General features: G+C 40.8%; 2 protein-coding genes and 1 long non-coding RNA gene across 8 annotated transcripts in view; 1 reads left to right on the plus strand and 2 right to left on the minus strand.

Moving 5' to 3' along the window:
• Positions 1–1,441, minus strand: part of gtf2ird1 (GTF2I repeat domain containing 1) — a 45,219-nt gene extending 43,778 nt beyond the window's left edge. For 2 of the 3 annotated variants that reach the window (XM_085471002.1, XM_085471001.1), the window contains exon 1: positions 1,085–1,439. The gene's annotated coding sequence lies outside the window, so the exon portion shown is untranslated. Of the gene's footprint in view, positions 1–1,084 lie in introns of all 3 variants that reach the window. The other variant, XM_085471003.1, reaches the window with a different exon arrangement.
• Positions 452–26,619, plus strand: LOC146700768 (uncharacterized). 2 transcript variants are annotated; one of them, XR_014922607.1, is made up of 3 exons: positions 452–683; positions 6,297–6,471; positions 26,496–26,619. It is a non-coding gene; the product is annotated as an uncharacterized LOC146700768 (long non-coding RNA). The 2 variants fall into 2 exon arrangements; XR_014922606.1 differs by lacking the exon at positions 26,496–26,619 and adding an exon at positions 17,646–17,888.
• The window catches only part of clip2 (CAP-GLY domain containing linker protein 2), a 52,033-nt gene continuing 30,252 nt past the window's right edge, over positions 5,003–26,783 (minus strand). Inside the window, exons 7-18 of one of the 3 annotated variants that reach the window (XM_085470999.1) lie at positions 25,799–25,902; positions 24,606–24,666; positions 20,768–20,818; positions 17,141–17,524; positions 14,759–15,334; positions 14,625–14,682; positions 13,431–13,514; positions 11,547–11,703; positions 8,882–9,041; positions 6,258–6,446; positions 5,839–5,898; positions 5,003–5,744 (exon numbers count right to left, since the gene is read on the minus strand). In XM_085470999.1, the coding sequence (XP_085327125.1) occupies positions 5,733–5,744; positions 5,839–5,898; positions 6,258–6,446; positions 8,882–9,041; positions 11,547–11,703; positions 13,431–13,514; positions 14,625–14,682; positions 14,759–15,334; positions 17,141–17,524; positions 20,768–20,818; positions 24,606–24,666; positions 25,799–25,902 (1,896 nt within the window). In that variant the 3' untranslated portion in view covers positions 5,003–5,732. Of the gene's footprint in view, positions 5,745–5,838; positions 5,899–6,257; positions 6,447–8,881; positions 9,042–11,546; positions 11,704–13,430; positions 13,515–14,624; positions 14,683–14,758; positions 15,335–17,140; positions 17,525–20,767; positions 20,819–22,871; positions 22,977–24,605; positions 24,667–25,798; positions 25,903–26,783 lie in introns of all 3 variants that reach the window. The other 2 variants (XM_085470998.1, XM_085471000.1) reach the window with 2 other exon arrangements.

The raw sequence follows: 26,783 nt of genomic DNA on the forward strand, positions 1-26,783 counted from the left end.
TGTGACATAAGGAAACTGATAAAGAACCAGGGAAACTTTGACCAGAAGCTTCACTTTCTGGTCAGTTTAACAGAACTTCAACTATGTTAAAACTGTATTTTACTAAAGAAAAATTAAAGTAGATTTCGACTACAGTAATTTCAACTGAGTTGGCACGATGCTGTCTTCATACTGCACATCTGTTTAAATGCTCTTTAAAAAGTTCACGTCACAGCTGAGGTAAATGGGAAAGGTAAGCAGTGAAATCGCATATCAGACATGGATGGGATGTCTACTTTTTCCCCCTCAGCTAATTTCTCCAAACACCAACAGCTGATAGTTTCACTCCAGTCAGCTGTTTTCAAAAACAAACTTTAACGTGTGTCTACAAGAAAGCAGCTGAGGTTAAAACGACAAGAAAATAACACACTAATGTCCAAATTAAACGCTCGCTGTTTGGATACATGCAACCACTGATTTAGAGTACCGAGCGCTGTTTTAAAACTGGGTGTAATTATAGGACGGCTAGTGATTTCTGTTAAAGTTAACTGCGGCGCAGTGCCTGTGTGTCGAGGCTGGTATGAAAGTCGACAACGCTGTTAGTTATTCAAATCCTTTGGCTGAAAGTTGAAATGTGTAGCTTCCTTTCTTACACTTGCTAATGCGGCTAGCTGGCTTTGTTGTATTAGCTGGGTAACCTTCTGGTAAGTGATAGCGTTAAAAAGAAATATGGGGGATAATTTGCCAAGCAGACAGACGCTGCATCCCAGTCATAAACAGAGGCTAGCTTTCCGCTCGCAAGGTTAAAGGGAGGAGTCCCTGAAACCTGCTAACTATCGGTAACCTTTCTCCGCTACTTATCATATGTCTAACTAATAATCGCTGGCTAATTAGCTAACGGTAGCATTAGAGCGTTGAGCTAGCAGTGCGGCGCTAGCCCCCTTTATGCTAGCTAGCGCTAGCACTTTCCTTTCATCTCCTCCCCCAGTCCCGAAATTAGGTTATAATCTGTAATTTCTAAATGCACAATCACAAAAGCCGCAAGCTTTGCGAGGGCGCAGAACGTAACTCCTCAATAATGTCAAAACGGACATCGAAATCTCACCTTAATTAGCGATTAAATAGCCTTGTTGCTGCTGTCAATCCCGGAATAGGTTTATTCCCCCGTTTTAATCCATCAGAAACGCTCACAATTCCCATCCACAATGTAGCTGTGCCATCTGCTAAAACATCGTAATCCGGATCATCACAACGACGACTTCGAGCTCACGTCCCGTTGTCTGCTATTTGTGTATTTTTTTTTTCTTAGTTTTATGTCTGTTTTTTCCCCTTAACAGAGCAGGGTGTCCCTTTCCCCTTTCTTTGTTCTGTAATCCAGTAAAATTGAAACTCATTCGCCTCCTGCTAATCCCAGCCCAACTCAACAACAGCATCTATTGGCTGCAATTTACATACAGGATTAACGGAGCAACCTCTGGAAAAACCCTCAGAGAGCAAAATGTACACGGAAAGGAGAATGTCCTTAAAAAATAATAATAGTGAAACGCGCATATATTTTATTTAGACTGTGGCTATTTAAATCACCGTCTGCCACTTGACAGCAACTTCACACATTACTTTGTGTTTTAAGAAATCCTTCATAGACTGCGTAGGTGCTTTGATGCGATAGCTGCGCAGTATCCAAAGTATTTTTAGGATTAGGATCTGTCCAAAGTGGATCTACGGCAGCTACATGGATCTTGTGGCCATGGAAGTTATGCCATAGCTGCAGTGATTGCCCAAAATAGCTCATGTCTGTTTGATATAGGGTAAAGTTCAGATCCTAGAGAAGAGGTGCTTTTCTTTTTTACATTTCCATGCAGGTGTGGAAATATATGAATATTTAAAAATAAGAAAAAGTTTCTAGATTCTGACAAAATGTTTTAACCAGAATTAAAATGTAGTGCTTAAACCTCAATATGTAAAGTTTTTCTGCTTCTCTAGCTCCACTGTGATCTGCATATGTAATATATTGTAGAAGTTGAACTGAATTTATAAACTATAATCCCAGTCTTGGCCATCTGTTATGTAAATAGTTGTGAATGTTTAATTAGTCTTAAAAAAGTCAGTTTTACTATGACCTTTTAACAGCTGTCGTAAGGTCGTTGGCTTCACTTTAGCTTTAGAATTGATTTTTAAAATTTGAGCTCGTATTTTTGTTTTGCTCCACGGTCCGAGACATCAATATCGCTCTGATTGCCAGTAAGCTACGACCCAGCTTGACCCCTCGGGTCAGCAGGATCAGGTTATTTCATGAGTCACAACAAATGGTAATGAAACCCGTTTTAGGTTTTATGCCTTGCAAAGTCTTGTTAGGTGCACTGGACCATTAGAAGTTTAAAAGTAGAAACATGCCTGTTTAGCCATTAGCTGTTAGTCTATAGTTGCTGGTTTTAAACGTAATTGTTCCCAATTTCTGCTTGTTTTCATTTTTGTTTTAGTTTCATTGGACTACTGATGATCTTACTTCATTTTATTTCTACGGTGTTTATTAATGTTAAGTTATATATATTTTTTACACTTATTTGTTTTATGGGTAATATTATTTACATCCAGCTTTATCTGATTTTAGTAAAAAAAAAAAGGATTGTGCTAGAATGTCTGTTATAGCTTATGCTTTGAAACATGCTATATAAATAGCTGCACTATATTTAATGTAAAGAAAAAAGGAACCAAGTAAATCCAAGTGTAACTTTTTACTTGGTTCCTTATTTATTTATTTTTTTAAAACACACAATAAATTGATTGGTTACTTTATTATATTAAATATAAATAAAACTGTTCATATGGCTTTATTAATATTTAACGTAATAAATGGTGAAACTTAGGTTTACTTGGTTATTTTTTTTGATGCACTGGTTACTTTATTACATTAAATAGACATCAGCATGCAATCATTTAACTTGTCCAACCGTCTTAATACCAAGTTTAGTTATACGTGCCCCGTAAACTAACATTAGCTTGATATCCCATCTGTGAGGAAAAGGGAACGTTTCTTTTAAAAGTACTTGGATCATTAAATTTTAATCATAAGTTATTTACATTAAATCCATTGCAATCTCACTAGTTTCAGTTACTTTCCCCTCTTAACTGCTGTGTTCAACTCTGTTTCACCAAGAGCAAAAATGACATCTGTGCCTCATCTATGCTGTGCTTTTACAAATAAGTCACTTCTTACTTATTCAAAATGTCACCTGCATAACCAATCAGCCCTCTAGCAGAAACTGGGACATGTGGATAAGCCCTGACATTTGCCAAGGCCAACAAATAAAACTGATATATCTGGAGGCTAGAAATCTAGAGATTGTAAATTAGTGTGCAGCGTCTGGATGTCTCATCTCCACCGTGTGGCAACTTTTCCCTCATGAAGGATTTATTGCCATCTTTTCTCGCTGATATCACTGCGTTTTATTTAATGACAAATATTTAGCCATGCACATTATGGTTGTTGGCTGAATCTCCTAAACCGCCGAGCCCCTAAATCCGACACCACCGCTTTAAACCAGCTCTGCAGAAATATTCCGATCTGCTGCGCTTGGTCTCAAAAACAAACATGCTGAAAGTCGTATAAGCATGAAAGGGTGTGAAATAAAACACCAGCAGCCCTTGCCTGCATTGTTAATATTTAATGACTCAATCTCCAAAACCATCGCAGCAATACTCCAAAGGGTATGAACCCTCCAGCTGTAAAGGCCATGTACAATATCCAGTGGAAAATTCAGGTTTTATTTGAGCTGACCAGTACCTGCCCTGCATGTGTTCTCAGGGGACACTACTCAAGCCTTTCTGCACACCCCCACCCCACCTCTGTGTAGTGTCTCCTGTGAAGCAATAGCAACCTGTGACCAACTACAAACAGGATCCCCCCTTAGTTCAGTTTGACAAATGGATAAAAACAATATTTGGAAGACTTAAGAGTATAAATGTTAGAGGCAAATGAAATCCGGATGATTTCGATCCAGGGAAGGACGAACGTAACTTCCCACATTCCCACACTGCTGTTTGGGTTTTAGCTCCTGGGAAAGCCCTTCAGAAGACTTCAGAAAGGGTCAGTAAAGAAATCCAGGGCCATTACAATAGGCTCACACTGTATTTTGTACCATATATAGTAAATTAACACAAAGCCACCGATCAGAGAAAGATGTATTGATGCGCGGTCAGACAGTTTTAGACAATGAAAAAGTCTGAAATGGTTCACTGTATTTGTACTACAAATGTCCTGCAACGTCTCCCAGGTTCAGTCTGCACAATGAGTCCACTGATGTGTAAATGGCTGAAAAGCTTAACAAACACCTTAAGGGAGGATTGGTAGTAACATCATCACCATCAGTCCTGTAACAGATGACGCTCTTCATGTGTGTTGGCGAGGGAGGGCGGGGTCTTCCAAGACGGGAAGAGGTTGATTTTGTATTTTATCCTTGGATCAGAAATGACCGTTAAAAGAGCTCCAGTCAACATTTAAACGACCACACTGAACCTAACTTTGTGCTCATCGTGCTTCTACCAGTAGACGTACATTAAGGCGCTTTGGGACCAAATGGTTCTGAGGAGCTGCCTGAGAACTTCATAACTTCAAGGGTGTTTTTCCTGTTTGCTGCAAACAAATGTTGACCAGGCGGTGGCTGTAGAGGAATAGAAATGATCCCACTGTTCAGTAAAGCACGTCCTTCACTGTCCTTATATTCTGTTTACATTGGGCTTATTACACTTTTCCTTATGTATATACTGTTATCATGGTGACTGCTCATATTAAACATGGCCAAGCTTTCAAACGCTCAGGTCAACATCCAGCACTGTGCTGGATCAGTACATACTCGGTCTGCAGACAGGACAGCATTGCTTTGTACTATTCTTCCACCTTCTCTGTCATCTTCTCCTATATTGCAACAAACTGTTGCTTTTGTATTTGTTCAGTGCTCATGTTCCTTTTAAAAACACAAAGTTGAAAAGTGACTGTGAAAATAACCAGTTTTTACAAAGTTGGTAGCAGAGATGCTATTACTATAGTGTAATGTTGTAGTTACTATGGCGAGTGCCCTGAGATGACTTGTTTTGATCTGGTGCAGTGTAACTAAAATTGAGTTCAAATAATTCTGGATTAAGGGTAATGTTTGCTACCAATCCTCATCAGATATCAAGCAAGGTGAGACACGAGTCAAACTTCCTTTAAAATAAAAACAAAATCAGGCCATCAGCTCACGTACAGCAGACAGGATTATTACAAAGCCAAGGAGCAAAATAAAAGTAATAAATAAAACAAAGCGACTGAGACCCAGTTTTTCTTCTCGTCGTCCATCAGTCTTTTTGCTTTCTTCGTCAAAATTCAGCGCAGTCATTCAGACTTCAGCGAATGACAAAACTTCAAATTTTCTAACTAATGTAAAGCATCAAAAGTTGCCACACTGCCAGTTCTCAGCAGTTGTTGAGCTGATAATCTCTTCACGTCCATATCTCTTTTTTTTATTTTTTCCTGTTTAAAGTACTTTTAAGTGGTCTTCATGATTGGCTAATAGGTGCTTTCTGTAACAACACATATATTCACTTGAGACAGAGATTCGCTGTTTTGGTATTAACTGTAAACTGAAATGTTTCAGGCGTCCACCGCAGCATCGGGAGACACGTCGGACCAAACTTTGACGTTTCAGGTGTACTTCAGCACGTCCCAGTTCACTCGGGGTCACGTCAGCGTCCCACTCTCATCGCTTCTGCTCATATCAGTGTTGTTCCTAGGGAAGGAAACGTAAAGCATGTCTTCCTTAAAATGTATTATTTTTATTATTAAATCAATGACTGAAAAAAGCAAAAGGAAAGAATACCAACATCTTGAGCGCTGTGTGACTCCTGGTGGTGAATTCCATTAGCCGAATTTGCACCGTGGACCTGGAAAACAGTCAGAAATGATCATTTTAGTCCTGTTCTTGGCCTGATTGGACATTAGAAGACCTGTTCAGGTGACCTGGGTTTTAACATCTTAAAACAGTCTTAATAGCTACCATTTGTAGGAGACTGATGGGATTTGGTACCAGAAACGTTCTGGTTCTGGCTGCATGCATGCAGTCTAGGTGGGGATTGAAAGCGTGATTGCATTTGCTGCCTGCAGAGGCCTTTCTGTGGAGTGTTTGCACGTACTCCCTATGTCTGCCTGGGTTTATTCCCCAAACACAAACTAGCTGTAGTATGGATATGTGATTGTGTGGTTGCATGTTTCTCCATCTTGTTTTTTTTTTTTTTAAATTTACCGGGCTTTTTTCTGGATTCTTCCGCATGGCCTGGACCAGCTGGTCGACTTGTTGGTTGTGCTCTAAGGCGTTCCTCAGGGCTTCCTCAGTGCTGAGCAGCCGTTGGCGCAGACGGGTCACCTCCGAGTCCAGAGCCGAGGGGTCTAGCATCGAGTACCGCCGGTGGTCAGGGGAGGATCGTTCCCGACCCTGAAAGAACCGCACAAACTAACTGGTAAGTAAGTTAAATCATCCAAACTGTATTAGGTTTATGGGTTTTGTATATATTTCTTTTGTTTTTAACGCACTTCAAGTACTTTGTAGTGAAACAAGTGCAAAGAGCAGGCTTCTATTACCCATTTTACAGGATTTACATCATGTAGTTTACATGAAACTTTATACATGTGTTTAAATCGTTATAATCTGTTACTCTAATGTAGATAAAGTCATAATAAAATGAATCGATAATACTCAAACCAATCTATTCTTTAAATAGCTCTATTATTATCACTTTAACATTCAGAGCAATCTATTGACTTTGAAGGAGAGGTCAGAGGTCAAATGTGACATATTTTAGACAGTACTCTGTGGACACGACATAAGTCAGATCCAGATCAAGCTGAAGTATGGATTAGGTCCTAAATCAATCCATTAGTGGGTGAGCAAATTATTTTCCAGGAAATTATTATAAAAGAAATGAGGTTAAAATTGACTTTTTGTGGAGAAGGTACACATGTAAGCATGAGTGTTACCTTATTTAAGATTCCCAAATGCTTTAATGTATTTGATAAACAAAAGTGTACATTATGCCCGTCTTATAAAAAATGTTAAAAATTAAAAAGTTATGTTATGTATTTATAATTATAACTTTCCTTTAGAAGGAAAAGCCTCTGTAGCAGGTGCCATAAATGCTTAATACATATTTGTAACTGAATTTAACTGCAGGAAAAAACCCAAAGTGCACAAAGTTTAAAAACTGTTTTGCTTTTACAAAATAAAATAACAGCATGTTTGCTAGTTAGAATCGCTCACCTGAAAAAACAGCTCTAATACTTTCTGTTGCCCTTGAGTAGGCTGATCAATTTGTGAAAACAGTCCATTGTTATAAGTTCAGTTTTGAACATGAAATCTCAAGCAGGCAAGTGACTGTATTTCAGTGCAAATTACCAAACTATTTCTTTACCTGACAGAAAGTCTGGTGTCTTTATTTTAAATGAAAGATTAAACCTTCAGTGTTAAATGATCTTTCCAGGGAAAGTTGAGCATGCTCAAAATCCAAATTTATAAAACAGACTGAAATCGAGGCAATTTCAGTATGAAAGCTGGTTACTTCCAGAAATAATGCTGTAAAGTCATTCATGCGAGATAATGAAATGGGAATAAAGTAAACATACTAACAAAGCAAACTTCTCCTCATCATCATCGTGAACCCAAAACCGTCTTTACAGCAGACCAACATGGACTGAAAAGCACCTGAGAATCTAGGGTATGTTCACACTAGGGCTGTGACCAAAATCTCATATCCCTTCCCAGATGCCTTAATGCCCACCTACACCCTGGGCCATCTGACCTCAGGAAATCACATGATAGGGTGGAGCCAGGTTTCCCAATGAGCTCACCTGAAACCCTGGCTGATTGTGACCTACACCCGTTTTCACACCTTGGCTCATGTGATTAGGTAGAGGATCATTAGGAGGTCTATTGTCCCTCGTGGGGGGGAAACTCCCACAGGGCTTAAATCTGGGACTGTCCACCATTTGACACTAGAACTGAAGAAGCTTCTCGGATGAGAGGTGAAACGTCTTCAAGCAACTTAAAGAAGTCCAGACGCTTTTCTTTCTAAGCTCCTTAGACTACAATGACCTGGATGACTGAGAACCTTCACCGACATCCCGATTTTTCTCGTCCATGTCAGAATTTTCATAACGAAACCATGTCCATGCTACAGAGGTAGCCCCTCGTTTAGGACTAAGGATTTGTTTTGACTGGTCTTTCTGTTTGGAACTACCTGGTTCTGCCTGATCTTTACTGGCCATGCTGGTATTCTCTGTGCCTGCATCCACGTGGTGACTGTAAACGCCATTTATAGTTACTACTTGTATTCATTTGAGGTAATTTGTTTGCTGCATATTCTGAAATTTGAGGTTTGAGAATAATGTAGTTTGTCGTCATTTCAGTTTATTTTGAAAAACCTCAACAGGATCTTCAGCTTTATTGTGAAAGGTTTATGTGGAAAATAATCAAGCGGAGCCACACAATGGTTTTACCATCATTGTTACTGTCATATCGAACAGCCCTAGCTCACACTGTATACACTGATAAAATTCTTTATCAGAAAACTAGAAACCAGCGAGTTTATTGTCAGTAAATTATCATCCAGGTTATCTTAAGTAAGGCTTTTCAACCAATGTTTATATTTCATATGCTAAAAGAAATGTGTGCTTCATAGTTGGGACCACTGAACCTGTGAAAACAAATGTATAATCACACAAATCACAGGCCAGGCTTATCAAGGTGCTGATTCTCCTGTATTTCTAAACTTAGTTTTTAACATTAATTTAAATAACAAAAAAGAAAAGCCTCAAAATGTGGGACCGACATGTGGTTTAGTGTTGTCCAATCATTCCACGGTGCTTTGTTCTCACCAGTAAAAGCAGTTTTTCTCGCAGCGTCTTGATGTCATCCTGAAGTTTCTGCTCCTTGACCTTCCACTCAGCCTTGTGGACCTCTCGGCTCAGGTCTTTGTCCATATCCCGGGAATGACGATGTGATTCCAGGAGTAACACCCTCAGCTCATTCAGACTCCTGTGATTTAAAAAAAACCACACACACACAGAGGGGAAAAGTTGCTTTGTGTCTGTGTTTCTGGTTTCCTGACCTGCAGAAATGCAGTAAGAACTGGACTCCTCAGAGGTGGTAAAAGCACCACAGTTTCCCTGTCAAGGATTATATGAATCACTCGCTTTGCTCAGACCCTGCTCAAAGATCATTATTATCCAAAAGCAATCACAATATGTGAATATGTCAGGCAGACAGGCCGGTGGGAATAGCGTAGGCGGCACTGCTCCTGCTACTTACTCCAAGTATACATCATCTTAAGTACACTGGCTGTTTGCCGACATACTTGCATCAGTAAACCACATTTACACCGGGGAACAGTTTTCTGTACCTTTGCACTGCATGCTAGCCAAAGGTTTTAGCAACTTTAACATGTTTCCTGCACTCGTGGAAATATTTCATCTCAACAAAACAGTGTTATTTTCATCTTTCTAAGAAGCGCTCCGGGTGTTTTCTCTGTAAGAACATCTTTTCTGTCTGGTCTAATCGATACATTAACAGATTATGTGCTGTGGTGTAACGTGAGTCTGTTGCTAAGAGGTGTGGCAGGTTTATGAGGTGAGAGATGCATCATTATATCAAAAGTCTGTTCAAAGCCTGTTTTAAAATGAGTGGAAGCAGGGCTGTGGAATTAATCTAATTTTATTTTCAATTACAATTTTGGCCTCCAGTGATCATTAAAACAATTACAAAACTATTACTGCGCCACATTTCGCTTCACCAAGGCGCTCCCGTTTTATCTTTCACTGCAACCCCCTTTTTCCCCAAATTCTACCAAGCTGTGACAGACTTAGTTCAGTGTATTTTTTAAATAAGTTAAATTCTAATCAACATACAAAGACATCTACTTATAAAGGAAAACTTTTTAAAGGGTTTATTAAAATTTTGATTTAATTAAGTCTATCAATGATCTGAATATTGACCAAAATAATTAGAATTTTTCCCATTAATTAAAAAGTCAATTTCATGAAAAGTTGCTTGAATTTTTCATGATTAAAGGAAAGTCCTCCATGATTACTGACAAAACACCTCAGTCACCACAGTGAAAATGCTTTGTTGATATCAGAGCTCAAAGTTAAATGGCCTGACCACCTGTGGTGGGCAACGGTAACTCAAATAACCACTTGTCACAATCAAGTCAAACAGAAGAGCATCTCTGAACACATCGTGCTTTAAACCTTGAAGCAGATGAGCTACAGCAGCAGAGGACCACACTGGGTCCCACTCAGCCTACTTTTGCACAGGCTCACTAAAATTAGAAAAACGCTGCTTGGTCTGTTCTGAGTTTCGATTTCTGCTGTGACATTCAGATACATATCCATCCTGCATGCTACCATCAGGTTGCTGATGTTGGTATGACAGAGTGGACTCTTTGGGTCCCTACTGTTGCTGATCATGTCATTCCCTTCATGACTGTACCGATTACCCCTGTCATGCAGCGGGCACCATGCCCCAAACCTCAAATCATCTCAAACTGCTTTCTTAAACTTGACACTGATTTCACTGGGATGTGGTGGGATTGTATCATGAATGTGCAGCCAACAAATCTGCAGCAGCTTTGTGATGCTATCATGAACCGAAAGTCTCTGAGCAATGTTTCCAGCACCTTGTTGAATCTGTGCCATGAATAATTAAAGGACGTCTGAAGGCAAAAGATCCAACCTGGTGCTAGAAAGGTGTTCCTAAAGAAGTGGCAGGCGAGTGTATGTCACATGCTGAAATACCAGCTTTATCACTGAGGACCCTAATGTATACCCAACTCTAATTAATTAGTGCGGTGGTTCACTAACATCATAATCATGAATAATGCAGGGACTGCATAATGTCAGAATAATGGAAAACAACTTTTTCAACAGCGCTGCAGAAAAACACATTTTCTGAATGGCTTAATGAACAAAGGAGCGACCCTGCGCCTCTGCAACGATGCACTGGCTGCCTTTTACACTTGGGTGGTTAAATAATGACCATATTAAGCAGAGTGGGGTTTTTTTTGTTTTTTTTTTTTGGACAGTGTGCACTAAAGGACTTGGATGTTTTGCAACTCTACCAGACTCTTCAGTATAGAGAGGTGGCCATCTGGCAGGTCTTTGTTGGAGATGAAACCTCAGCCAGCTGCTCTCAGTGACTTCAGGCACCGCTTTAAAGGAGGTGCGGAGGGGCCGTATGTGCTGGCACAAAGTCAGATATTTTCATAAAGCTTCTGACAGAAGCACGAGCAGTCATCCATCACTTTAGAGCTGCGTCGGTGTTTCTGCTTTATCACTCGGTCGAATGATGGTGTGAAATGTAAAAAAGGTCTGCGATTCATTACAGACATTTTTTGTTACTCAGGTAAAAAATAAAAATCTTTGCTTCGTGTGTGTGTGTGTGTGTGTGTGTGTGTGCGCACACACTGGTGTCATCCTTCGCTGCTGTTATTGAGAAAGTGCTGAGGCAGAATGTCAAATCAATACAGTCTCCGTGTCAAATTACCTCTCCTTCTTCAGCAGCTCCTGGCTGATGCTCACTAGCTGCCCAGAGGCATCATGGGATTTCTTGGTCATGGACTCTAGCTCTGCCTCCATGCGCGTCTTCTCCTTGGCCAGGGCTTCGGCTCTCTTCTCCCCGCTGCGAACTTTGCCCTCCAGCGCTAAAAACAAATCGATAGTTTGCAACACTAGTTATTAATAACTTTAACACAGCTGTGCTAATCAGAACTGTGATCATAAAGAACTTACTATTTTCAATTAATGCTATAAATGCATTTTAAATCAGATCAGGCGATCACATTTGGGAAGGATTCTGACAAATTTCTATATGCTCACTTTTAATTCTATGCCTGCAACGAGCTTCAAAAAAGAGGCACGTTTACCTCTCTATTTCATCAGCTCTTCTTTTAACACTGCTCTTTTATAACTCTGAAGCTTTTTTCCCACTTTTGTTCAGTGCAACTCGTTCAGCTCAACAGTATTTTTTTTTTTATTTCAATATATAGTAGGTTTTCAGTAGTTGCCATTATGGTGATCAGGTGAATGAGGGACAAACAGCTTATTTCTGTGAGACGTTTAATGACACTGGGAGGGAGTCAGAAATCCTGATATCCAGGCTCGTGTCATAAAAAACTCTGTGAATCACCATAAACCAGCTTTCTCCATCAGGTAAGTAGTTTCCCAGTCTTTTTTGTGAAATTCTACTGAAATGCTGAACTCTTGCGTTTCTGTGTGGGGGTGGCTCACAACTTCTTGGGTGTAGCCTTGGCAGCAAATGAGCTGCCCTCCCTGCTTTGCTCACAGCTGTTTGATTAAAAACAAGATGAAAATGCGTTTCATAGCTGAATGTTGAAGTTGCAAAAGCTACAGTCGAAAAACATGCGTTAATCATCTCAATATAGCGGTGATGGACAAAGATGTTTCAGTTTAGAAAGTGACGAATGTTGTTCTTAAAACGTTTATATGCCCACGCAGTTCATTTCAAATAATGCTGCACTTGAGATGTCTGCCATTTCTATTCATCTCTGAAACACCCCACGTTTTTCTCCGATGATGCCAAGCGAATAAGATAACGACGCAGGCATTATTATTAGTTCAATTCAATCCAGTTTTATTCACAAAGAGCCAAATCAAGAGGCTCAAGGTGCTTTGTATTGTAAGGTAAAGACACCGCAATAATAGTGTTTTAGATATTTCAGATCTCTCGCTGCTGATGTCATTTCCCCTTACCATCTTCAAAAATCAATTTCTATTTCATTCATAAACAAGTAAAGAAGGTCGTCTTAATATTTGATCTAAACTTTGTGCAGTTTTTGTTTGAAAATTCTTACAGATCAGGGTCATCGGTGATGACCCCAGAGTTTTAAAAAAAGAATAAAAAGAGACGAATACAACTATCCTTCGAGTTTTATATTTTTCTTTTCTCGTTTTAAATTATTTACATTCCTTCTTCAAAGTGTGTCAATTTGATTATCTGAAGTACATAAAGCGTGCGTTTGGGTGCTTTTGATGTGATGAAACTTATCAAAAGATTTCTGGGTGACGATCAAAGAGTGTAACGGTGAAGAACACGTTCCCCCGCGCGATGAACTCGGCGTGACTGTCGGAAAATAAAGCCTCCAGTCGCCGCACAAACATGCATATTTTTTTATTTTTTTATTTATTGAGAGAGAGAGCTGACAAGTTCTCAGTTTAAAACCTAAACTTGAAGGAAATGCTGCAGGAAAATATCAAGCTTTGCCTCTCTTTATCCTGAAATGAAACACCTGTACGTGAAAGACACAATGCCTCCGCAGAAACTCAATATTTCAGGATATCTTGTCACGAAAGCGCTGAAAGAACAAAGACGTCGGCGAGCTCGGGAAAAGGGCGCTGCGCGCTTGTTTACCTCCGATTTGTGATTTGAGGGCTTCAACCTGGGAAGTGAGAGTAGAGACTTCTTTTTCCCTTTTCAGCAGCTTCTCCATTGTTTCTGCGGAAAAACAACATAACAGCCATGAGACGCCTCGCTCACACAACGCGCCGATGATCCAAATCAGTGCAGTGATTTGTGACTGGAGTGCCACAAAGTTTTCCACAGTTTTGTGTTACTTCCTTATCTGTCACTTGGCAGGATACAGTGAAATCCTATGAAGTTATTGGACAGACGCCCTTGTGTACCAGAAGAGCTGCGATTTTTCTCGAGCTTTTTAGCCATTAGACGCTTAAGTGAGATTTATGTAACAAGACAGAGGCTTGTGAGGTCTTTATAGACTGTGACTCAGGAAATCTATTTTATTTCACAAAGACATACGCATAATGAGTACTGGTCAGTATTTAGTACCTCGGAATACATTATAACCTCATATATAGGATATTTAACTTGACATATTTTTAACCAGTTTAGGGAACTGATTTGCTTCCTATTTTGTTATTATAAATACAAGGCCCTTTTGTAACCACTAGCCTTTTAGCTTAGCTTAGCACAAACAGTGGAAATAACTAGTCTGGCTCGCTTCAGCAGAGCAACAAAATCCACATCTCAGCTTTGCTTGTATGTGGAAATGACTGTCTGGTGTTTGTGTCTTCATGTGTTCCCAAAATAACGGGGAAAAAGTGAATCTGAATGACAAAAACTACCAGCGCCTGCTGAGTAGTTGATGCTTAACTCCCAGAAATGTGTCGGACTAGTCAAAAAACAAAGGTGTTTTTATGTTGACAAAAATTACAAGATTAAAAGGGAATTAGTGGTGAAAAGCAGATGGAAGTAGGCCGAAGTGGTCTCTATACAATATTATTTTTACAACACATTCTCAGGAGCAAGGAGGGCGGCATTATTCCTAAAATGTTGAGCTCTTTCTTTAAAGTTGTTACGTCCCTTTTTTCCTGCCAAGCTTTTAAATTTCTTATCTCTCGAGTGCATACATGGGTAATATGACGAGAACAATGGGAAGTAACACTTTGGGAATCACTGGGACGTAAGAACAAGGAGCAAAAAGCACAAACGTGATTAAACTAAGAAAGCAGATCAGCTGAAGTGTGTGTGATTGGTGTGCTTTTTTTCATGAATCTGTAGTCGGGATTAAGATAAACACAAACATACCTTCTATGTTCTGTTTTAGCTTCATCTTCTCATCTGAAATTTCATTATCTTCTATCACCTGAAAGAGGAGAAAGTGTCAGGTGCTGAGTTTGTATCTGAACACTGCAGGTGCCTCTTTCTCCTCAGCCACTCACATTAGCATCATTAGATGTGAAGCGCTCGGCCTGGATGGCCTGGAGCTGGTTGGCCGTCACCCTCAGCTTCTCCTCGAGTTTCTGGATCTCTTCTTGGCTCGCCTCCTGAGCTTTCTGCAGAGCCTGGTAGTCCGTCATCTGCTTCTCTGACAGCTCCAGCCTCTCCCTCAGCTCCTCCGCTCTTTTGTTCTGCTCCATCTGAAGCGTCTCCATATCTGCCAGCCTCTGCTCCGCCTTCTGTAGCTTATCCGTAGCTGCCTCCAGCGCGTGCTTTCCACTTTTGGCTTCCAATTCAGCCCTCCATGTCTGGTTGCCTTGAGCCAGCTGGTCTTTGGCCTCCTGCAGACGAGCGCAGAGGTCCTCTCGTTCCTTTGTCAGGATGGCAGCTTCAATTTTATGTTTGGCCTTGAGGTTCTCCACCTCTAGCTGGTGCTCCATCTTCAGGCTTTCCAGGGTTGCTCTCAGCTCCTGGGTGTCCTGCTCTTGACCTTCTGTAGCGGTATGACTACTGCTCAGTGTTGCCTTTAGTTCCTCCAAGGATCGCTGGTGGTCACTGACTAAAGTGTCAAATTTAGCCTGCAAGAGAAAGGGAGAAAGATCGCTTTTAGGTCATACTTGCTGCATTTGTGAAACGAATCAATTCAAATCATCTAGTAACCATTCAGGGGATAATGCAACCCAAAGATTTAACATGCATGCTTTTAAAAATTTGAATAGTTAACTCTAATCTCATTGTGTGTGATTGTGTCTGGTTGTGCAGACTGCTTGGTGCAGGATCTGCAGTGCTGCAGATGCTCACTGGTCTGTTGTGGTGAAGAGAGAGCTGAACGTGAAGGCAAACCTGTGGATTTATGAGTCACTAAATTGCCAAATGCATTCACTCCTCCATCCAAGTCATTGAATTCAGGTGTTCTAATCACTCCCATGGCCACAGGTGTATAAAATCAAACACATAAGCGTTCACAAACATTTGTGAAAGACTGGGTCGCTCTCAGGAGCTCAGTGAGCGTGCCACTGTGACAGGATGGCACCTGTGCAAGTCCAGTCGTGAAATTTCATCCCTACTAAATATTCCACAGTCAACTGTTAGTGGTATTATAATGAAGTGGAAGTGATTAGGAACGACAAAAACTCAGCCACAAAGTGGTAGGCTAAATAAAATCTCAGAGTGGGTCAATAGATTCTGAGGTGAAGAGCACGCAGAGGTCATCAATTTTCTGCAGTGTCAATCACTACAGACCTCCAAACCTTCAGATTAGCTCAACAACAGTGTGTAGGGAGCGTCATCAAATGGGTTTCCATGGCTGATGCAGCTGTGTAAAGCATGCTACCACTGGACTAGAGCAGCAGAGATGCGGTCTCTGGAGTGATGAATCACGCTTCTGCCTAGCAATCCGATGGATGAGTGTAGGTAGGTTTGGTGGTTGCCAGGAGAACAATGCTTGTCTGACTGCAGTGTAAAGTTTGGTGGAGGAGGGATTATGGTGTGTGGTTGGTTTTCAGCAGTTGGACTCGGCCCCTTAGGTCCAGTAAAAAGAACTCTCAATGCTTCAGGATACCAGGACATATTGGATGATTTCATGCTCCCAACTTTGTGGGAACAGTTTGGGGATGGCCCCTTCCTGTTCCAACGTGACCGTGCACTTTTGTGCAAACAAGGTCCTTAAAGACATGGATGAGCAAGTTTAGTGTGGAAGAACTTGACTGGCCTGCACAGGGTCCCGACCTCAACCTGAAAGAAAACCTTTGGGACGAACTAGAGCAAAGACTGTGAGCCAGGTCTTCTTATTCAACATCAGTGTCTGAGCTCACGAATTTGCTTCTGGAAGAATGGTCGGATCTTCCCATAAACACACTAAACCCTGTGGAAAACCTTCCCAGAAGCTTTTATAACTGTAAAGGGTGGGCTGGATTAAGAATGGGATGTCATATGTTCTTGAAGGCAGACAAGCGAATACTTTTGGCAATATAGTCCATGTTTCAGTTTGTGGTCATACTTTACCTACGACCACAAATGCAAGTGTATTTTCACACTGCTTTAAATGCCTGTTTGAATTTCAAGACTTGGTTTCAGGGTTGAAGTTAGAGTTAGGTTTAGGTTAGGCTGCCATGTTTGAATTGGGTGGAATGTACGGATGATGAGATGAGTGAAGAAGGGATGGACACAGAGAGACTTCTCAAATTACATTTTGATGTAACATTCTTATTCTTGTTATAGCCACCCTGATTTACCCTTTTTTCTTTTTGTAAATCCTTTGAAATTTTGTAAGCAAAACTGAATCCTGCTCTAAATGAAGGATTCCTACAAACACATAACTGCACTGACATGACCACACTACTCTGGCTGACTTGAAGACAGTTATAAAAAACAGAGCAGCGTACCTTCCAGGTGTCCATCATTTCCACGTTTTCCTTGGTAGCCTGTTGAGCTTTCTGTTTCATCTCATTGATCTCCACGTTCTGTTTCTCCACGACAGCCTTCAATGAGTCGATCTCCTGCTGGCTTGCTGCTAAGGCAGTCTCGTACTTCTCTCTGAGCTCGCTGCTCTCCTTGTAGTGCTCCCGGCCCGCTGACAGCAGCTGCTCGCGCAGCAGGAGGGTCTCTGGCTGGGCGTCGGACCCCTGGGCCGCATCACCACGGTCAACTTTCTGCCAGCTTGCATCAGCCCCTTTGAGCTGGACCTGGAGATTCGTGATCTCGGCTCTCCTGAGGCTGAGCTCCTCCTCCAACTGCATGATGCGGCTCTTCTCTTCAACTGTAGTTTGCTGATGAGAAAGAAAGCAAGAACCCAGCACTGCTTTTGAAAGTTTTTTTTTTTTTTTTTTTTTTTTTTTTCCTAAGGAGAAACATGTTCTTTCTATAAAGTAATTGTATTTACTACAACAGGTGGAAGACCCTGCAACAGACTGTCATTCCAAAGAAACAAAGGTGACGTGACGAAGAGCGGAAATCAGCCCATAAGAAAAGGAAAACAGAGAAATCTATGCAGGTCCTGGAGATGACCAAGTGCATTGCAGAGGATTTACAGTACAAACATGTGACATAAAGTATGTGGACAGCAACAGATTGTTCAACAGTTTGGCTCCCAGTGAAGATGCTACAATGACTCTCAGAGTATTTTTTTCTCATTGGTATTTTTTGAAAAAGTTATAACACATAACTGCAAACAAAGTTTGGATGTGTGCATACAGGGTGTAATTTGTTGGGATTTACTGCTGCTAAAACGTGCAGCCAGCGAGGATGATGTCCTAACTAATTTGCCATTAAATGAAAAACCATATCTGATTTCAATCTGGCCTATTTCGCTTTCAGTCTCAACTCTTTGGATAGCGCTGGACCACGTCCAGTGTGGCTGCAAATTTTAAAATGCTCTGCTCTAACTACTCAGACCGGTGCACATGCTGTATGTGAAAACGTGTCAAATCAGCCGCCTATCAACTTGAATTTTATTTTGTGGAAGAGGCGAAGCAGATTTAGAGATTAGGACGGATGATGCACGAATTTTGCATTGGTGTGGGCTGCGTGCAAGAAGACAATGCATGAGGTGCGCCTCCCTTCAGGTCGTTTATGCTGAACGTTCTCCCTCAGACACGTCGGGAAGTTATAGTAAAACCCTGCAACAAAATCAAAAGAACAAACACGTCCCGGTCACGTTCCCAACCTGATGTGATGCTTTCAGGCTTGGATACTGCAGAGTGTTCAGCTGAAAACTGCTGCTGGTTGGACCAGGCTGATCTGTGTAAGAGGTTGAGGTCCATGGTTAAACTGTACATGTGTAAATCCAGGTGACGAGAACGTGACACTAAAAACTCCAGCTGTGCCTAAACCTTGAAGGGGTGATGGGCCAAATTTAAATCCGGTATGACCTTCGATTTTTATTTATTTCGTTATTTTTTTTATTTCATTTTTCCAGCTTAGGCCCAGAAGTTTATCACCCCACCTCTTTACTTCCTAAGAATTCTGTACCAAGCTACCCGGCACCACCTGGTAGACTTATGCAACTAACTGGTGAACACAGGAGAACATTTAGTGTCTAATCCTAAAATAAAAACTACTTTCAGCTGCTCCCTTGTCACATGGAGTCACCACAGCAGGTAGCAGCTGTTGTTTAGTTTGGCAGAGTTTACGCGGGATGCCCCTCCTGACCAAACGGCGATTTTTGTGTCTGGTGTCTGGAATGGAACCAGTGACCTTTTACTTGTTTACTTTTTAAAACCTTAAGGTTTTAGTTGCATCACTTAATATTTAGGAAGATATCCTTGATTTTTAGAGGGTTAGGTTTGTTCTTTTTTTTTTATATACTTCCACTTGCCTCACTGAAAAGTATCTATTGGTTCAACCACTTTTTTGTGGCAAACATTTTCAGGAGTTGGTGAAAACAAAAAAAGTCCAAAACAGAGCAAATATCGGCAAGACTTATAAATAAGCCAACTGAGGGCTATTCCTTTCATTTAACTTCTTAAAGAACTCTGACGAAGCTTCATGTTCTTATTTGGGTGCAGATAGCTTCACAGAGCTGCCTGGAGCAGCACAGTCGCTCGGGGCTAAACTGGCATTTTGTCAGAAATAACACGAAGCCAACATACAGCAGAGGAAAAACACATTACACAAAGACAGAACGGAGGTTAACTCCCTGTCCTGCTGAGGGCATTTGAGATTTTCACTCTTACAACATAAATATGAGTGATGCAACACCCACAAGTTCCTCAAGATTCCCATTAATATTACCGGTAAGATGTCTGGTAACTTTAATGATGATGAATATCAAAGCAGGAAACTGTGGAACATGTGGACATAAAATCTTGATGTATGAAAATACTGTTGGGAACTTTGTGTTAATATATTTATTTAGTGTAATTAATATAGGTGAAATATCTTTAATAAATTAGGCTGGGGCATTAGCGAGCGTTGCTTATTAATGAATCTGCCAATAGTCGCTCTGTTTTTAATCATTTTTCTGTCTCCGACCAACTCCGTCAGGAAAGACTGGGCTTTTTAAAAGTGCTGAACACAGTTTGCCATCAGTAGCTGACACACCCGTCTACTTATCAGAACTTCTCTAATAATAGCTGCCTTGCTCTGCTTGAGGCCGAAAAACCAAAAATAATGACCAAGGAGACTCTGAAATGCCGAGCATAGAGGACAGACAGCTGGGTAATAATTCTGTGTGGGTTATGCAACCACTTGCAAGGTCATTGAATCTGTTGTTTATATTAAAATATTGACTAAGAGAGCTTTAAGTCTTCTACAGATGGCGGATGGATTTTGCCATCCCTTTTTTCCCCTTTCCCTGGCTGTTCACAACTGCAGTCACTCGTAATTTTAGAGGAACACCATCAAAACACTGGCACCGGTCAGGGTTTGCATTTCACTCGGGATCAAAGTCCAAATAAACCATCAGAATTATTACGCTGCCCTCATAATAACGCGGAAAGCCTGCACTTAAATGCTAAAAGCCATTGTATCATTTCCATCCAAAATAATTAAAGCGAGGAGCCAAAAGGATCAACTTGTCGCTGTCCAAACATTTGTGGAGCTCAGTGTGCAAAAACCAAAGGTGGAAAATGAAAGGAGAGCGCAGCCATTCTCTGATCTTCTAGAAGCAGCCAAGCAAATATAATACAGCAAACCTCAACAGTGACATATGCACAGCTGCAAACATCCTCCACACATTTGTTTCCAATCAGAATGAAAAAGAAAAACAGCCAAAAAAAACTGATTAAGATGGAGGACCTGCTGCACAGTGCACAGATGTTAATTTCAACCCAGATCCCAGCTGACCAGACCAGAGTTACTAGCTGATTCACACCAGAGACGCTGCCTGAGTAGCATTCAGATGATGTCGCACGCACACACACACACGCACGCACACAGAGGAGTAAAAGAGTCTATGCAAGGTTAATGTCCTCAACAGCATCTGAAGTCGATTTGAAGTCAGGAACTGAGATAGCTCAAGAGAGGATCAAAGCCAAAACAAGATCAAATCTTTTTTTTTCTTTTTTTTTCACCTTGGTTCTCTTACCCAACCTCAAGGATACCGCTTCATGAGTGCATCTTCCCTGTTGGCAGAAGCAGACCTTACTGCATATACGAATCCAAGCATTTCAAAGTGTTTTGTTATCTTTTGATGGCTGAAAATTGAAAGCTTGCGCGGTTTGATTTGTGATACCGTGGTCTATTATTAAAGAGCCTGTCTACGTGGAGCGCAGCGCTGCATGTCAAAGTGGTGTAAAGGATGTCCTTCGCGGCACCGCCTATGATTTGTCTTGAAAAATTTATCGAAGCGTCCGTAATGGATCCCGTAAATAATTTAGCGACTTCTCGTGTGTTACTAATTACATAACTGCTCAAAAATTGGTGTGGCGCCTGGGGAGATTCATCCTCCACAGCTTAAGTGGAAGGGGGCCGTTTCGAGTGATACGTCCCGACGTCTCAAAGTGCAGCAGGCGACAGATCTGAAAGCCAGCTTTGGATTTAAAGGGGGGGAAAAAAACACCATTTAAATAAAAATTAATGGCAGCTAATTGCAACATTAGACAAAAGAAAAGCTGAAGCAGCTGCGAGCCTCGGTTTTCTGATTACAAGCGATGGAATGAAGCAGAGGAAGGCCCAGATGAAGCCAGTCTGGTTAATGATCATGTGTAATGTGAAGAGCTGTGACCAACACCCACTATCATTTTAAGTAAATAACAAACTTCATATTTCCACTACTTTCCCATCTATTTCTAAATATTAAAGCTGGTAATATTCCATAGATACATTGTTGATTATAAACAAATCCATGAAAAGACCAAAACCAGATCTACTAAGACCTTATTTATCCTGGGTTTGAGTTAGGTGGGAGCTGATATAACAGCCATGACTGACACAAACTGTGCTTTTTTTCAGTTTGATTCACATTAAAAGGCTTAAAAAATACGTATGTTGCATGCATGTACTATTCACATTAAGAGAATGCAAACTAGAGACTACAGAAAACGTCTGAAAAGTGAAGCCATTCTCCCCGCTTGCTCTGGTTGTTAAAAGAAGCCCAGATGTATAGATGTCTATGGGGAAAATGTCTCTACTTCTCACTTAAACTCATCACAAAAGTGTTTACTGAGGTCAGAGGTCAAGGTCTCAGGTGCTAGTTTGAAGCCATACTCAATAAAATATGAGAGCTTTGTACAACACAGACCTCATTACAGTTGCAAAAGGAAGGAATCCATTGTGATTTATTATTGCAATTTATCACCATATGATCGTGCAATGACCCCCTCGATCATTACGTGCAGTTTCACTGATCAGGCTAGCAAGCTGAGCCATCAATGAAGCAAAACTGTGTATGCACAGTATAAGTACAGGGAGAAAAGTCAAAGTTACCAGACTCTTTAAAGAGGTTTTTACTGGATTTGACCGCTTATTAAATAGATCCCACTGAAAATTAAAGTGCTTAAAGCCATTAAAGAAGGCTTCATGCCCACATGACAACAAGTGGGCTGCAATGGGAAAGGTTTGGACCATGTTACTGCAAAGAGGCCCTGCTTTGCATTGTTATTTATATTTTTATAAATAAATGTTTATGTTAACCCCTAAAGCTAGTTCTTTTCCAGATTCTAACAGTACTTAGTTTGATTTTACAAAGATAGTTAAGTATGTTAACTTTTTTTAAATGAGTCAAGCCATCAGTGGAACCAAAAGTTTGGGCCTGTTTGTCTCTCTTCTGCTTGTTGGTTTTGGTCTTTTTTTTATGGGATTTGGACTAAAGATCAGCCTAATCCATTAAACTACAACACTTCACTCAGCTTGCTACACTCATTACAAGTCTCAACCACAGAGTTATGAGTCATTTCAAATTATTCTGGTGAGGTTATCCTCATATTTTATTCTGTGACTGTTGTGGAGTTCACACCTGTACCTGTTAGCAAGCGTCTGCATGCTGGGGGCAGTCACATGGGGCCGGTATGCTGACACGTACTGATTGTAAGTATGTTTTGCATATATCTAAACTACATTTGGACACAGCCACAGGTGGGATATGTGAGTTATCATCAACAGAGAAGCAAACAGGTGCAGAAGCGCACGGGACAGTGGCCACAGGCAAAGGTTTGCTTGTGTATTTTTGTTTTTTACCCTCCGCTTCTCTAATTCTTTGTGGAGCGTCTCTGCTCTCGACTTTTCGAGGAGCAGGCTCTGCTCAAGCTGACGAATATGGGCATGTTCCAATTTCGTCTGAGTCTACGGGAAGAGACAAAGAGAGATACAAAGAAGAAAGAAAAGGGAGGCTGAAAGGAAAAAGAGACCCATACAGATCAAAGAAGGTGATCAAAACGGCTGACAGCTGATGATGAAAGGGCAGCTCTGCAGACGGCAGCAGGGTGCACAAGCTGAGGAGGAGATCTGAGGTTACGTTTCACTTTCACAGAAAGTGCAATTTGCAGTTAAGGACAACTTTGTGGTCACAGGTACATGACCAGAGAAGACAAGAGTTGCACCTGCAGATGGCTCACAGACACGTCAGTCTGAGCTGCTTAATGCATGACGTGCATTAAGCAGCGCAGACTGTGCAAACCATGAAAAAGCATTAAAACACATGGTTTGATTGCATTCATATACACTGTTTTATGTCTAATACAGTAAATAAACATGATCGGCATTAAGAGTCACATCTTATTCAAGGCTGAAATTTCATCCTATTGTTGTCAGCAAATCTTTTGAAAGAATGAAAGGCAAATATATTAAAAAACAAGTACTTTATCCAAAGAGTGGGGAAAAAAATACAACTTATCCCTGTGGGTTCCTCATCCTTTAACCAATCGGTACAATGGTATTCAGTTTCCTTTCCCCTGTTACAGGAGATAACGTCTTAATTGCACTTTGAGCATGTCTAAGTCTATTAATGGTGACTGGCAAATAAACATGGCTTCCACTCACTGTGGAAACAATATGGTATTTTCTAAATGTGACAACAAAGACCCGCATAATTTTTGAAATGTGATCTGCATTTTTTTTTAAGAGATAAAATTGTTTGGAATAAAACTTTCAGTCATGAAGTGAACAAATATGTTCACCTTTTTGAGCCTGTTATTGTTATTATTATTATCATCATCCAACTACATATTTTTATTCTTGAACTCTATTAAATCATTTTACACATAACTTTCCCTGATTTATCTTATTCTGCACCTTGTTTCAGCCTCTAAGTTTGTTTTCTGCCTGAATCAAGCTGTTTTAGCTTCTCCTTACTTTAAGCCAGCTGTCCTCTGATTGGCTGTGCCTCACAAACAAAAGGTTTGAACAGCAGGTGTGCTCAAAACAGCGGATATTAAGAATATCTGCTGTCTATGACACTATGCAGATACATGTGGAGGGAAAAAAGCTGTCTGAGCTTTGGATTCGTGTGGAGTTGTTACACACACTCTAATCAAGTATCAAAGAATTTGACTAAAAATAACTCCTGTTTTACACAAAGCTTGTGTCTCATGTTTTATATCAGTTTTAAAATATTGTCTTTCTGTGCTATCACCACTCATGAGACATCAGCTGAGGACATCCCGAACGCACACCCTGTTAAACTAGAAACCCAGTCCGACCTCTCTGTATTTATATAGCCGCCTATGTGGAATTCAGGAACTCTGCACATTATCACATCAAGGTTTCTTTTGTGCACCCAGACGCTTTTTTTCTTCCCTTTCCTCTTCCTTTCTGTCCCGATGTCCAGGATGTGCGTTACGCTGACAGAGCTTTCAGGGTTGCAAAGCATGAAAACAGAATCTCCTGTGACTAACACGGACCTGTGATATTACGGTGATTCACATTGTGAGGCACATAGGCTTTTTTCATTCAGCTATTAATTCTGATAAATACCTCCAGGTCTCCTTTGGTGATGGATTCCTCTTCTACTCTGAACTGCAGGTCCTCCACTTTCCTGTAAAAGCGTTATGGAAAATAAAGAAGGGGCAATTAGCTGAGCAGTATTCAAGTCTCACACAGTGTCCAGGGAGCGACCGGCACTGCAGACAATCACAGCAGTTTGCAGAAGTCACAATTTTTGTCATATTGGTTGAGACGCACCAGACAGATTCGTCTCCCAGGAAAAGTTCAAACATTCTAAGCAATTTGTTTTTATTTTTAATTAAAAGGAAGCTAAGATTAGCCTGCATTTACCTGCTTTTTGTCCTCTGTACACGTCACATGCATGTATGCATAATATCTGACTTTAGGAGCAGAAACTGTTTCTGCTTGGTAACCTCGGGAAGCTAAGTCATTTCCTGAGCTTTGAGATATGGATCAAAACCCTAAACTTTGTGTCTCCGTGACAACGAGGAGTCCCACTTGGGGCTGATGAGGGCGACTAATTCACGAGTACGATAAAAACACATCAGGAAGCTTTGGGACAGTGTCGCCTCTATCCAAAGGAATCAAGAATAAATATTTTGATCACCAAAAAGTGAATTTGAAAACTAAAACTAAATGCGAAAGAAATATTTTACTAGGCGTGTGGAGCTTTCTCCATATTGGACACTAAACTCAGTGTTGGAATTTCATAATCCACTTCCACTTAAGGTTTTTTTAACATGCTGTTTGGAGGGAGAGTGTGCAGGGAGAGGGTTTTGTGGCCAGGATATCTACTCCTGCCTCTAGGCTTAATGCTAAGCTAAGCAACTCAATCATCTCACAATATTTATAAAAATGAAAGCAAATCCCAGATTATTAGCTAAAAGAGCATCATGTGAGATCACTCTATAACACTTACCAATAATTAAGATTTCAACTATGTGGCAACACTGTTGTGTGAAAGTGAGCCCATGATGTCGTGGCAGATGGCCCCGCCCCTCCCTGAGCCTGGTTCTGCTGGAGGTTTCTTCCTGTTAAAAGGGAGTTTTTCCTTCCCACTGTCGCCAAAGTGCTTGCTCATAGGGGGTCATATGATTGCTGGGTTTTTCTCTGTATGTATTATTGTAGCGTCGACCTTACAATATAAAGCGCCTTGGGGCGACTGTTGTTGTGATATGGCGCTATATAAATAAAACTGAATTGAATGATGTGTGAGCGATTACCTTTTTTCTTCTTCGAGCTGATTGGCCAGTTCCAGCTTATCCTTCTGCGTGCTGGCCAGCATGGCTTTGACTTGCTGGAGACCATTCTCGTTCTCTGTCACATACTGCAAACAGGAGACACAAATTTAATTTTTTCACACCCACAAAGGTTTTTCCTTTCCCACCCGTTCTCCCTCTCAAGTCGTCACATACAGACGCTCAGTCAGGACACGCAGGCGTCACGTTGTAAAAGCCCCTTTGGCGTCGTTTTTCACAGTGTGGGCAGCGCAAAGCGAGATGATGCGGGGTCGGTTTTTGTGACCATTACTATGTGCTTAATTGTGGTCAGAGAAGCTGGCTGTAAATGGGCAACTGCTTTTAAAAGTGTGTGAAATGGTGATTTTTTTAAACCCAAACTGTGCTTTTGTTTCCCATGAAATCAACCAGACAGCAACATTAACATAAATACATTTTAAGTAAAATTCAAGTATAACCACCCCACCTGCCCCTTCTGACACAGACTATTGTAGGTTTTTATTCTATCTCCAGTTGTAAAATAGCTATATAACTACATTCCTTGTATTAAAATGGTTATAGTCTCTTTAGTTTTCATTGTGTTGTGCAGTTTTTTTTCACATTTCTGCCTAATTTTCTGAATCCATGCCTCATAGTTTTACTTCCTGTCTTTATCTTCTGTTCTGCTCCTTGTACCCCTCAGTCAGCCCTAAACCTCAGTGTGCCGTGATGAAGGCCTAAAATCCTAGAATGCATCTGGATAAGAAAGCTGTGAGAACAGAGGAAGAAATATTTGTCTCTGCAAATAAGTGTTTATCAACTGATTAAAAGCATTTATGTGATTGTTAGTGTTCAGTTATTTAAAATTACTAACTGCAGGAGTTTGTGTATCTTGTCACGCTGCGCTAGGCTGTGAATTTAATTAAAGCTAGCCTTAAATATAATGACCACTAAACTGGCTCAGGTAACATCTGCGATCACACGTCGAACA

This window comes from Copadichromis virginalis, linkage group LG10 (assembly GCF_057382275.1).
Source record: "Copadichromis virginalis isolate Kocher_CV1m ecotype Utaka linkage group LG10, C_Virginalis_male_GT1.1, whole genome shotgun sequence".
Classification (NCBI taxonomy): Eukaryota; Metazoa; Chordata; class Actinopteri; order Cichliformes; family Cichlidae; genus Copadichromis; species Copadichromis virginalis.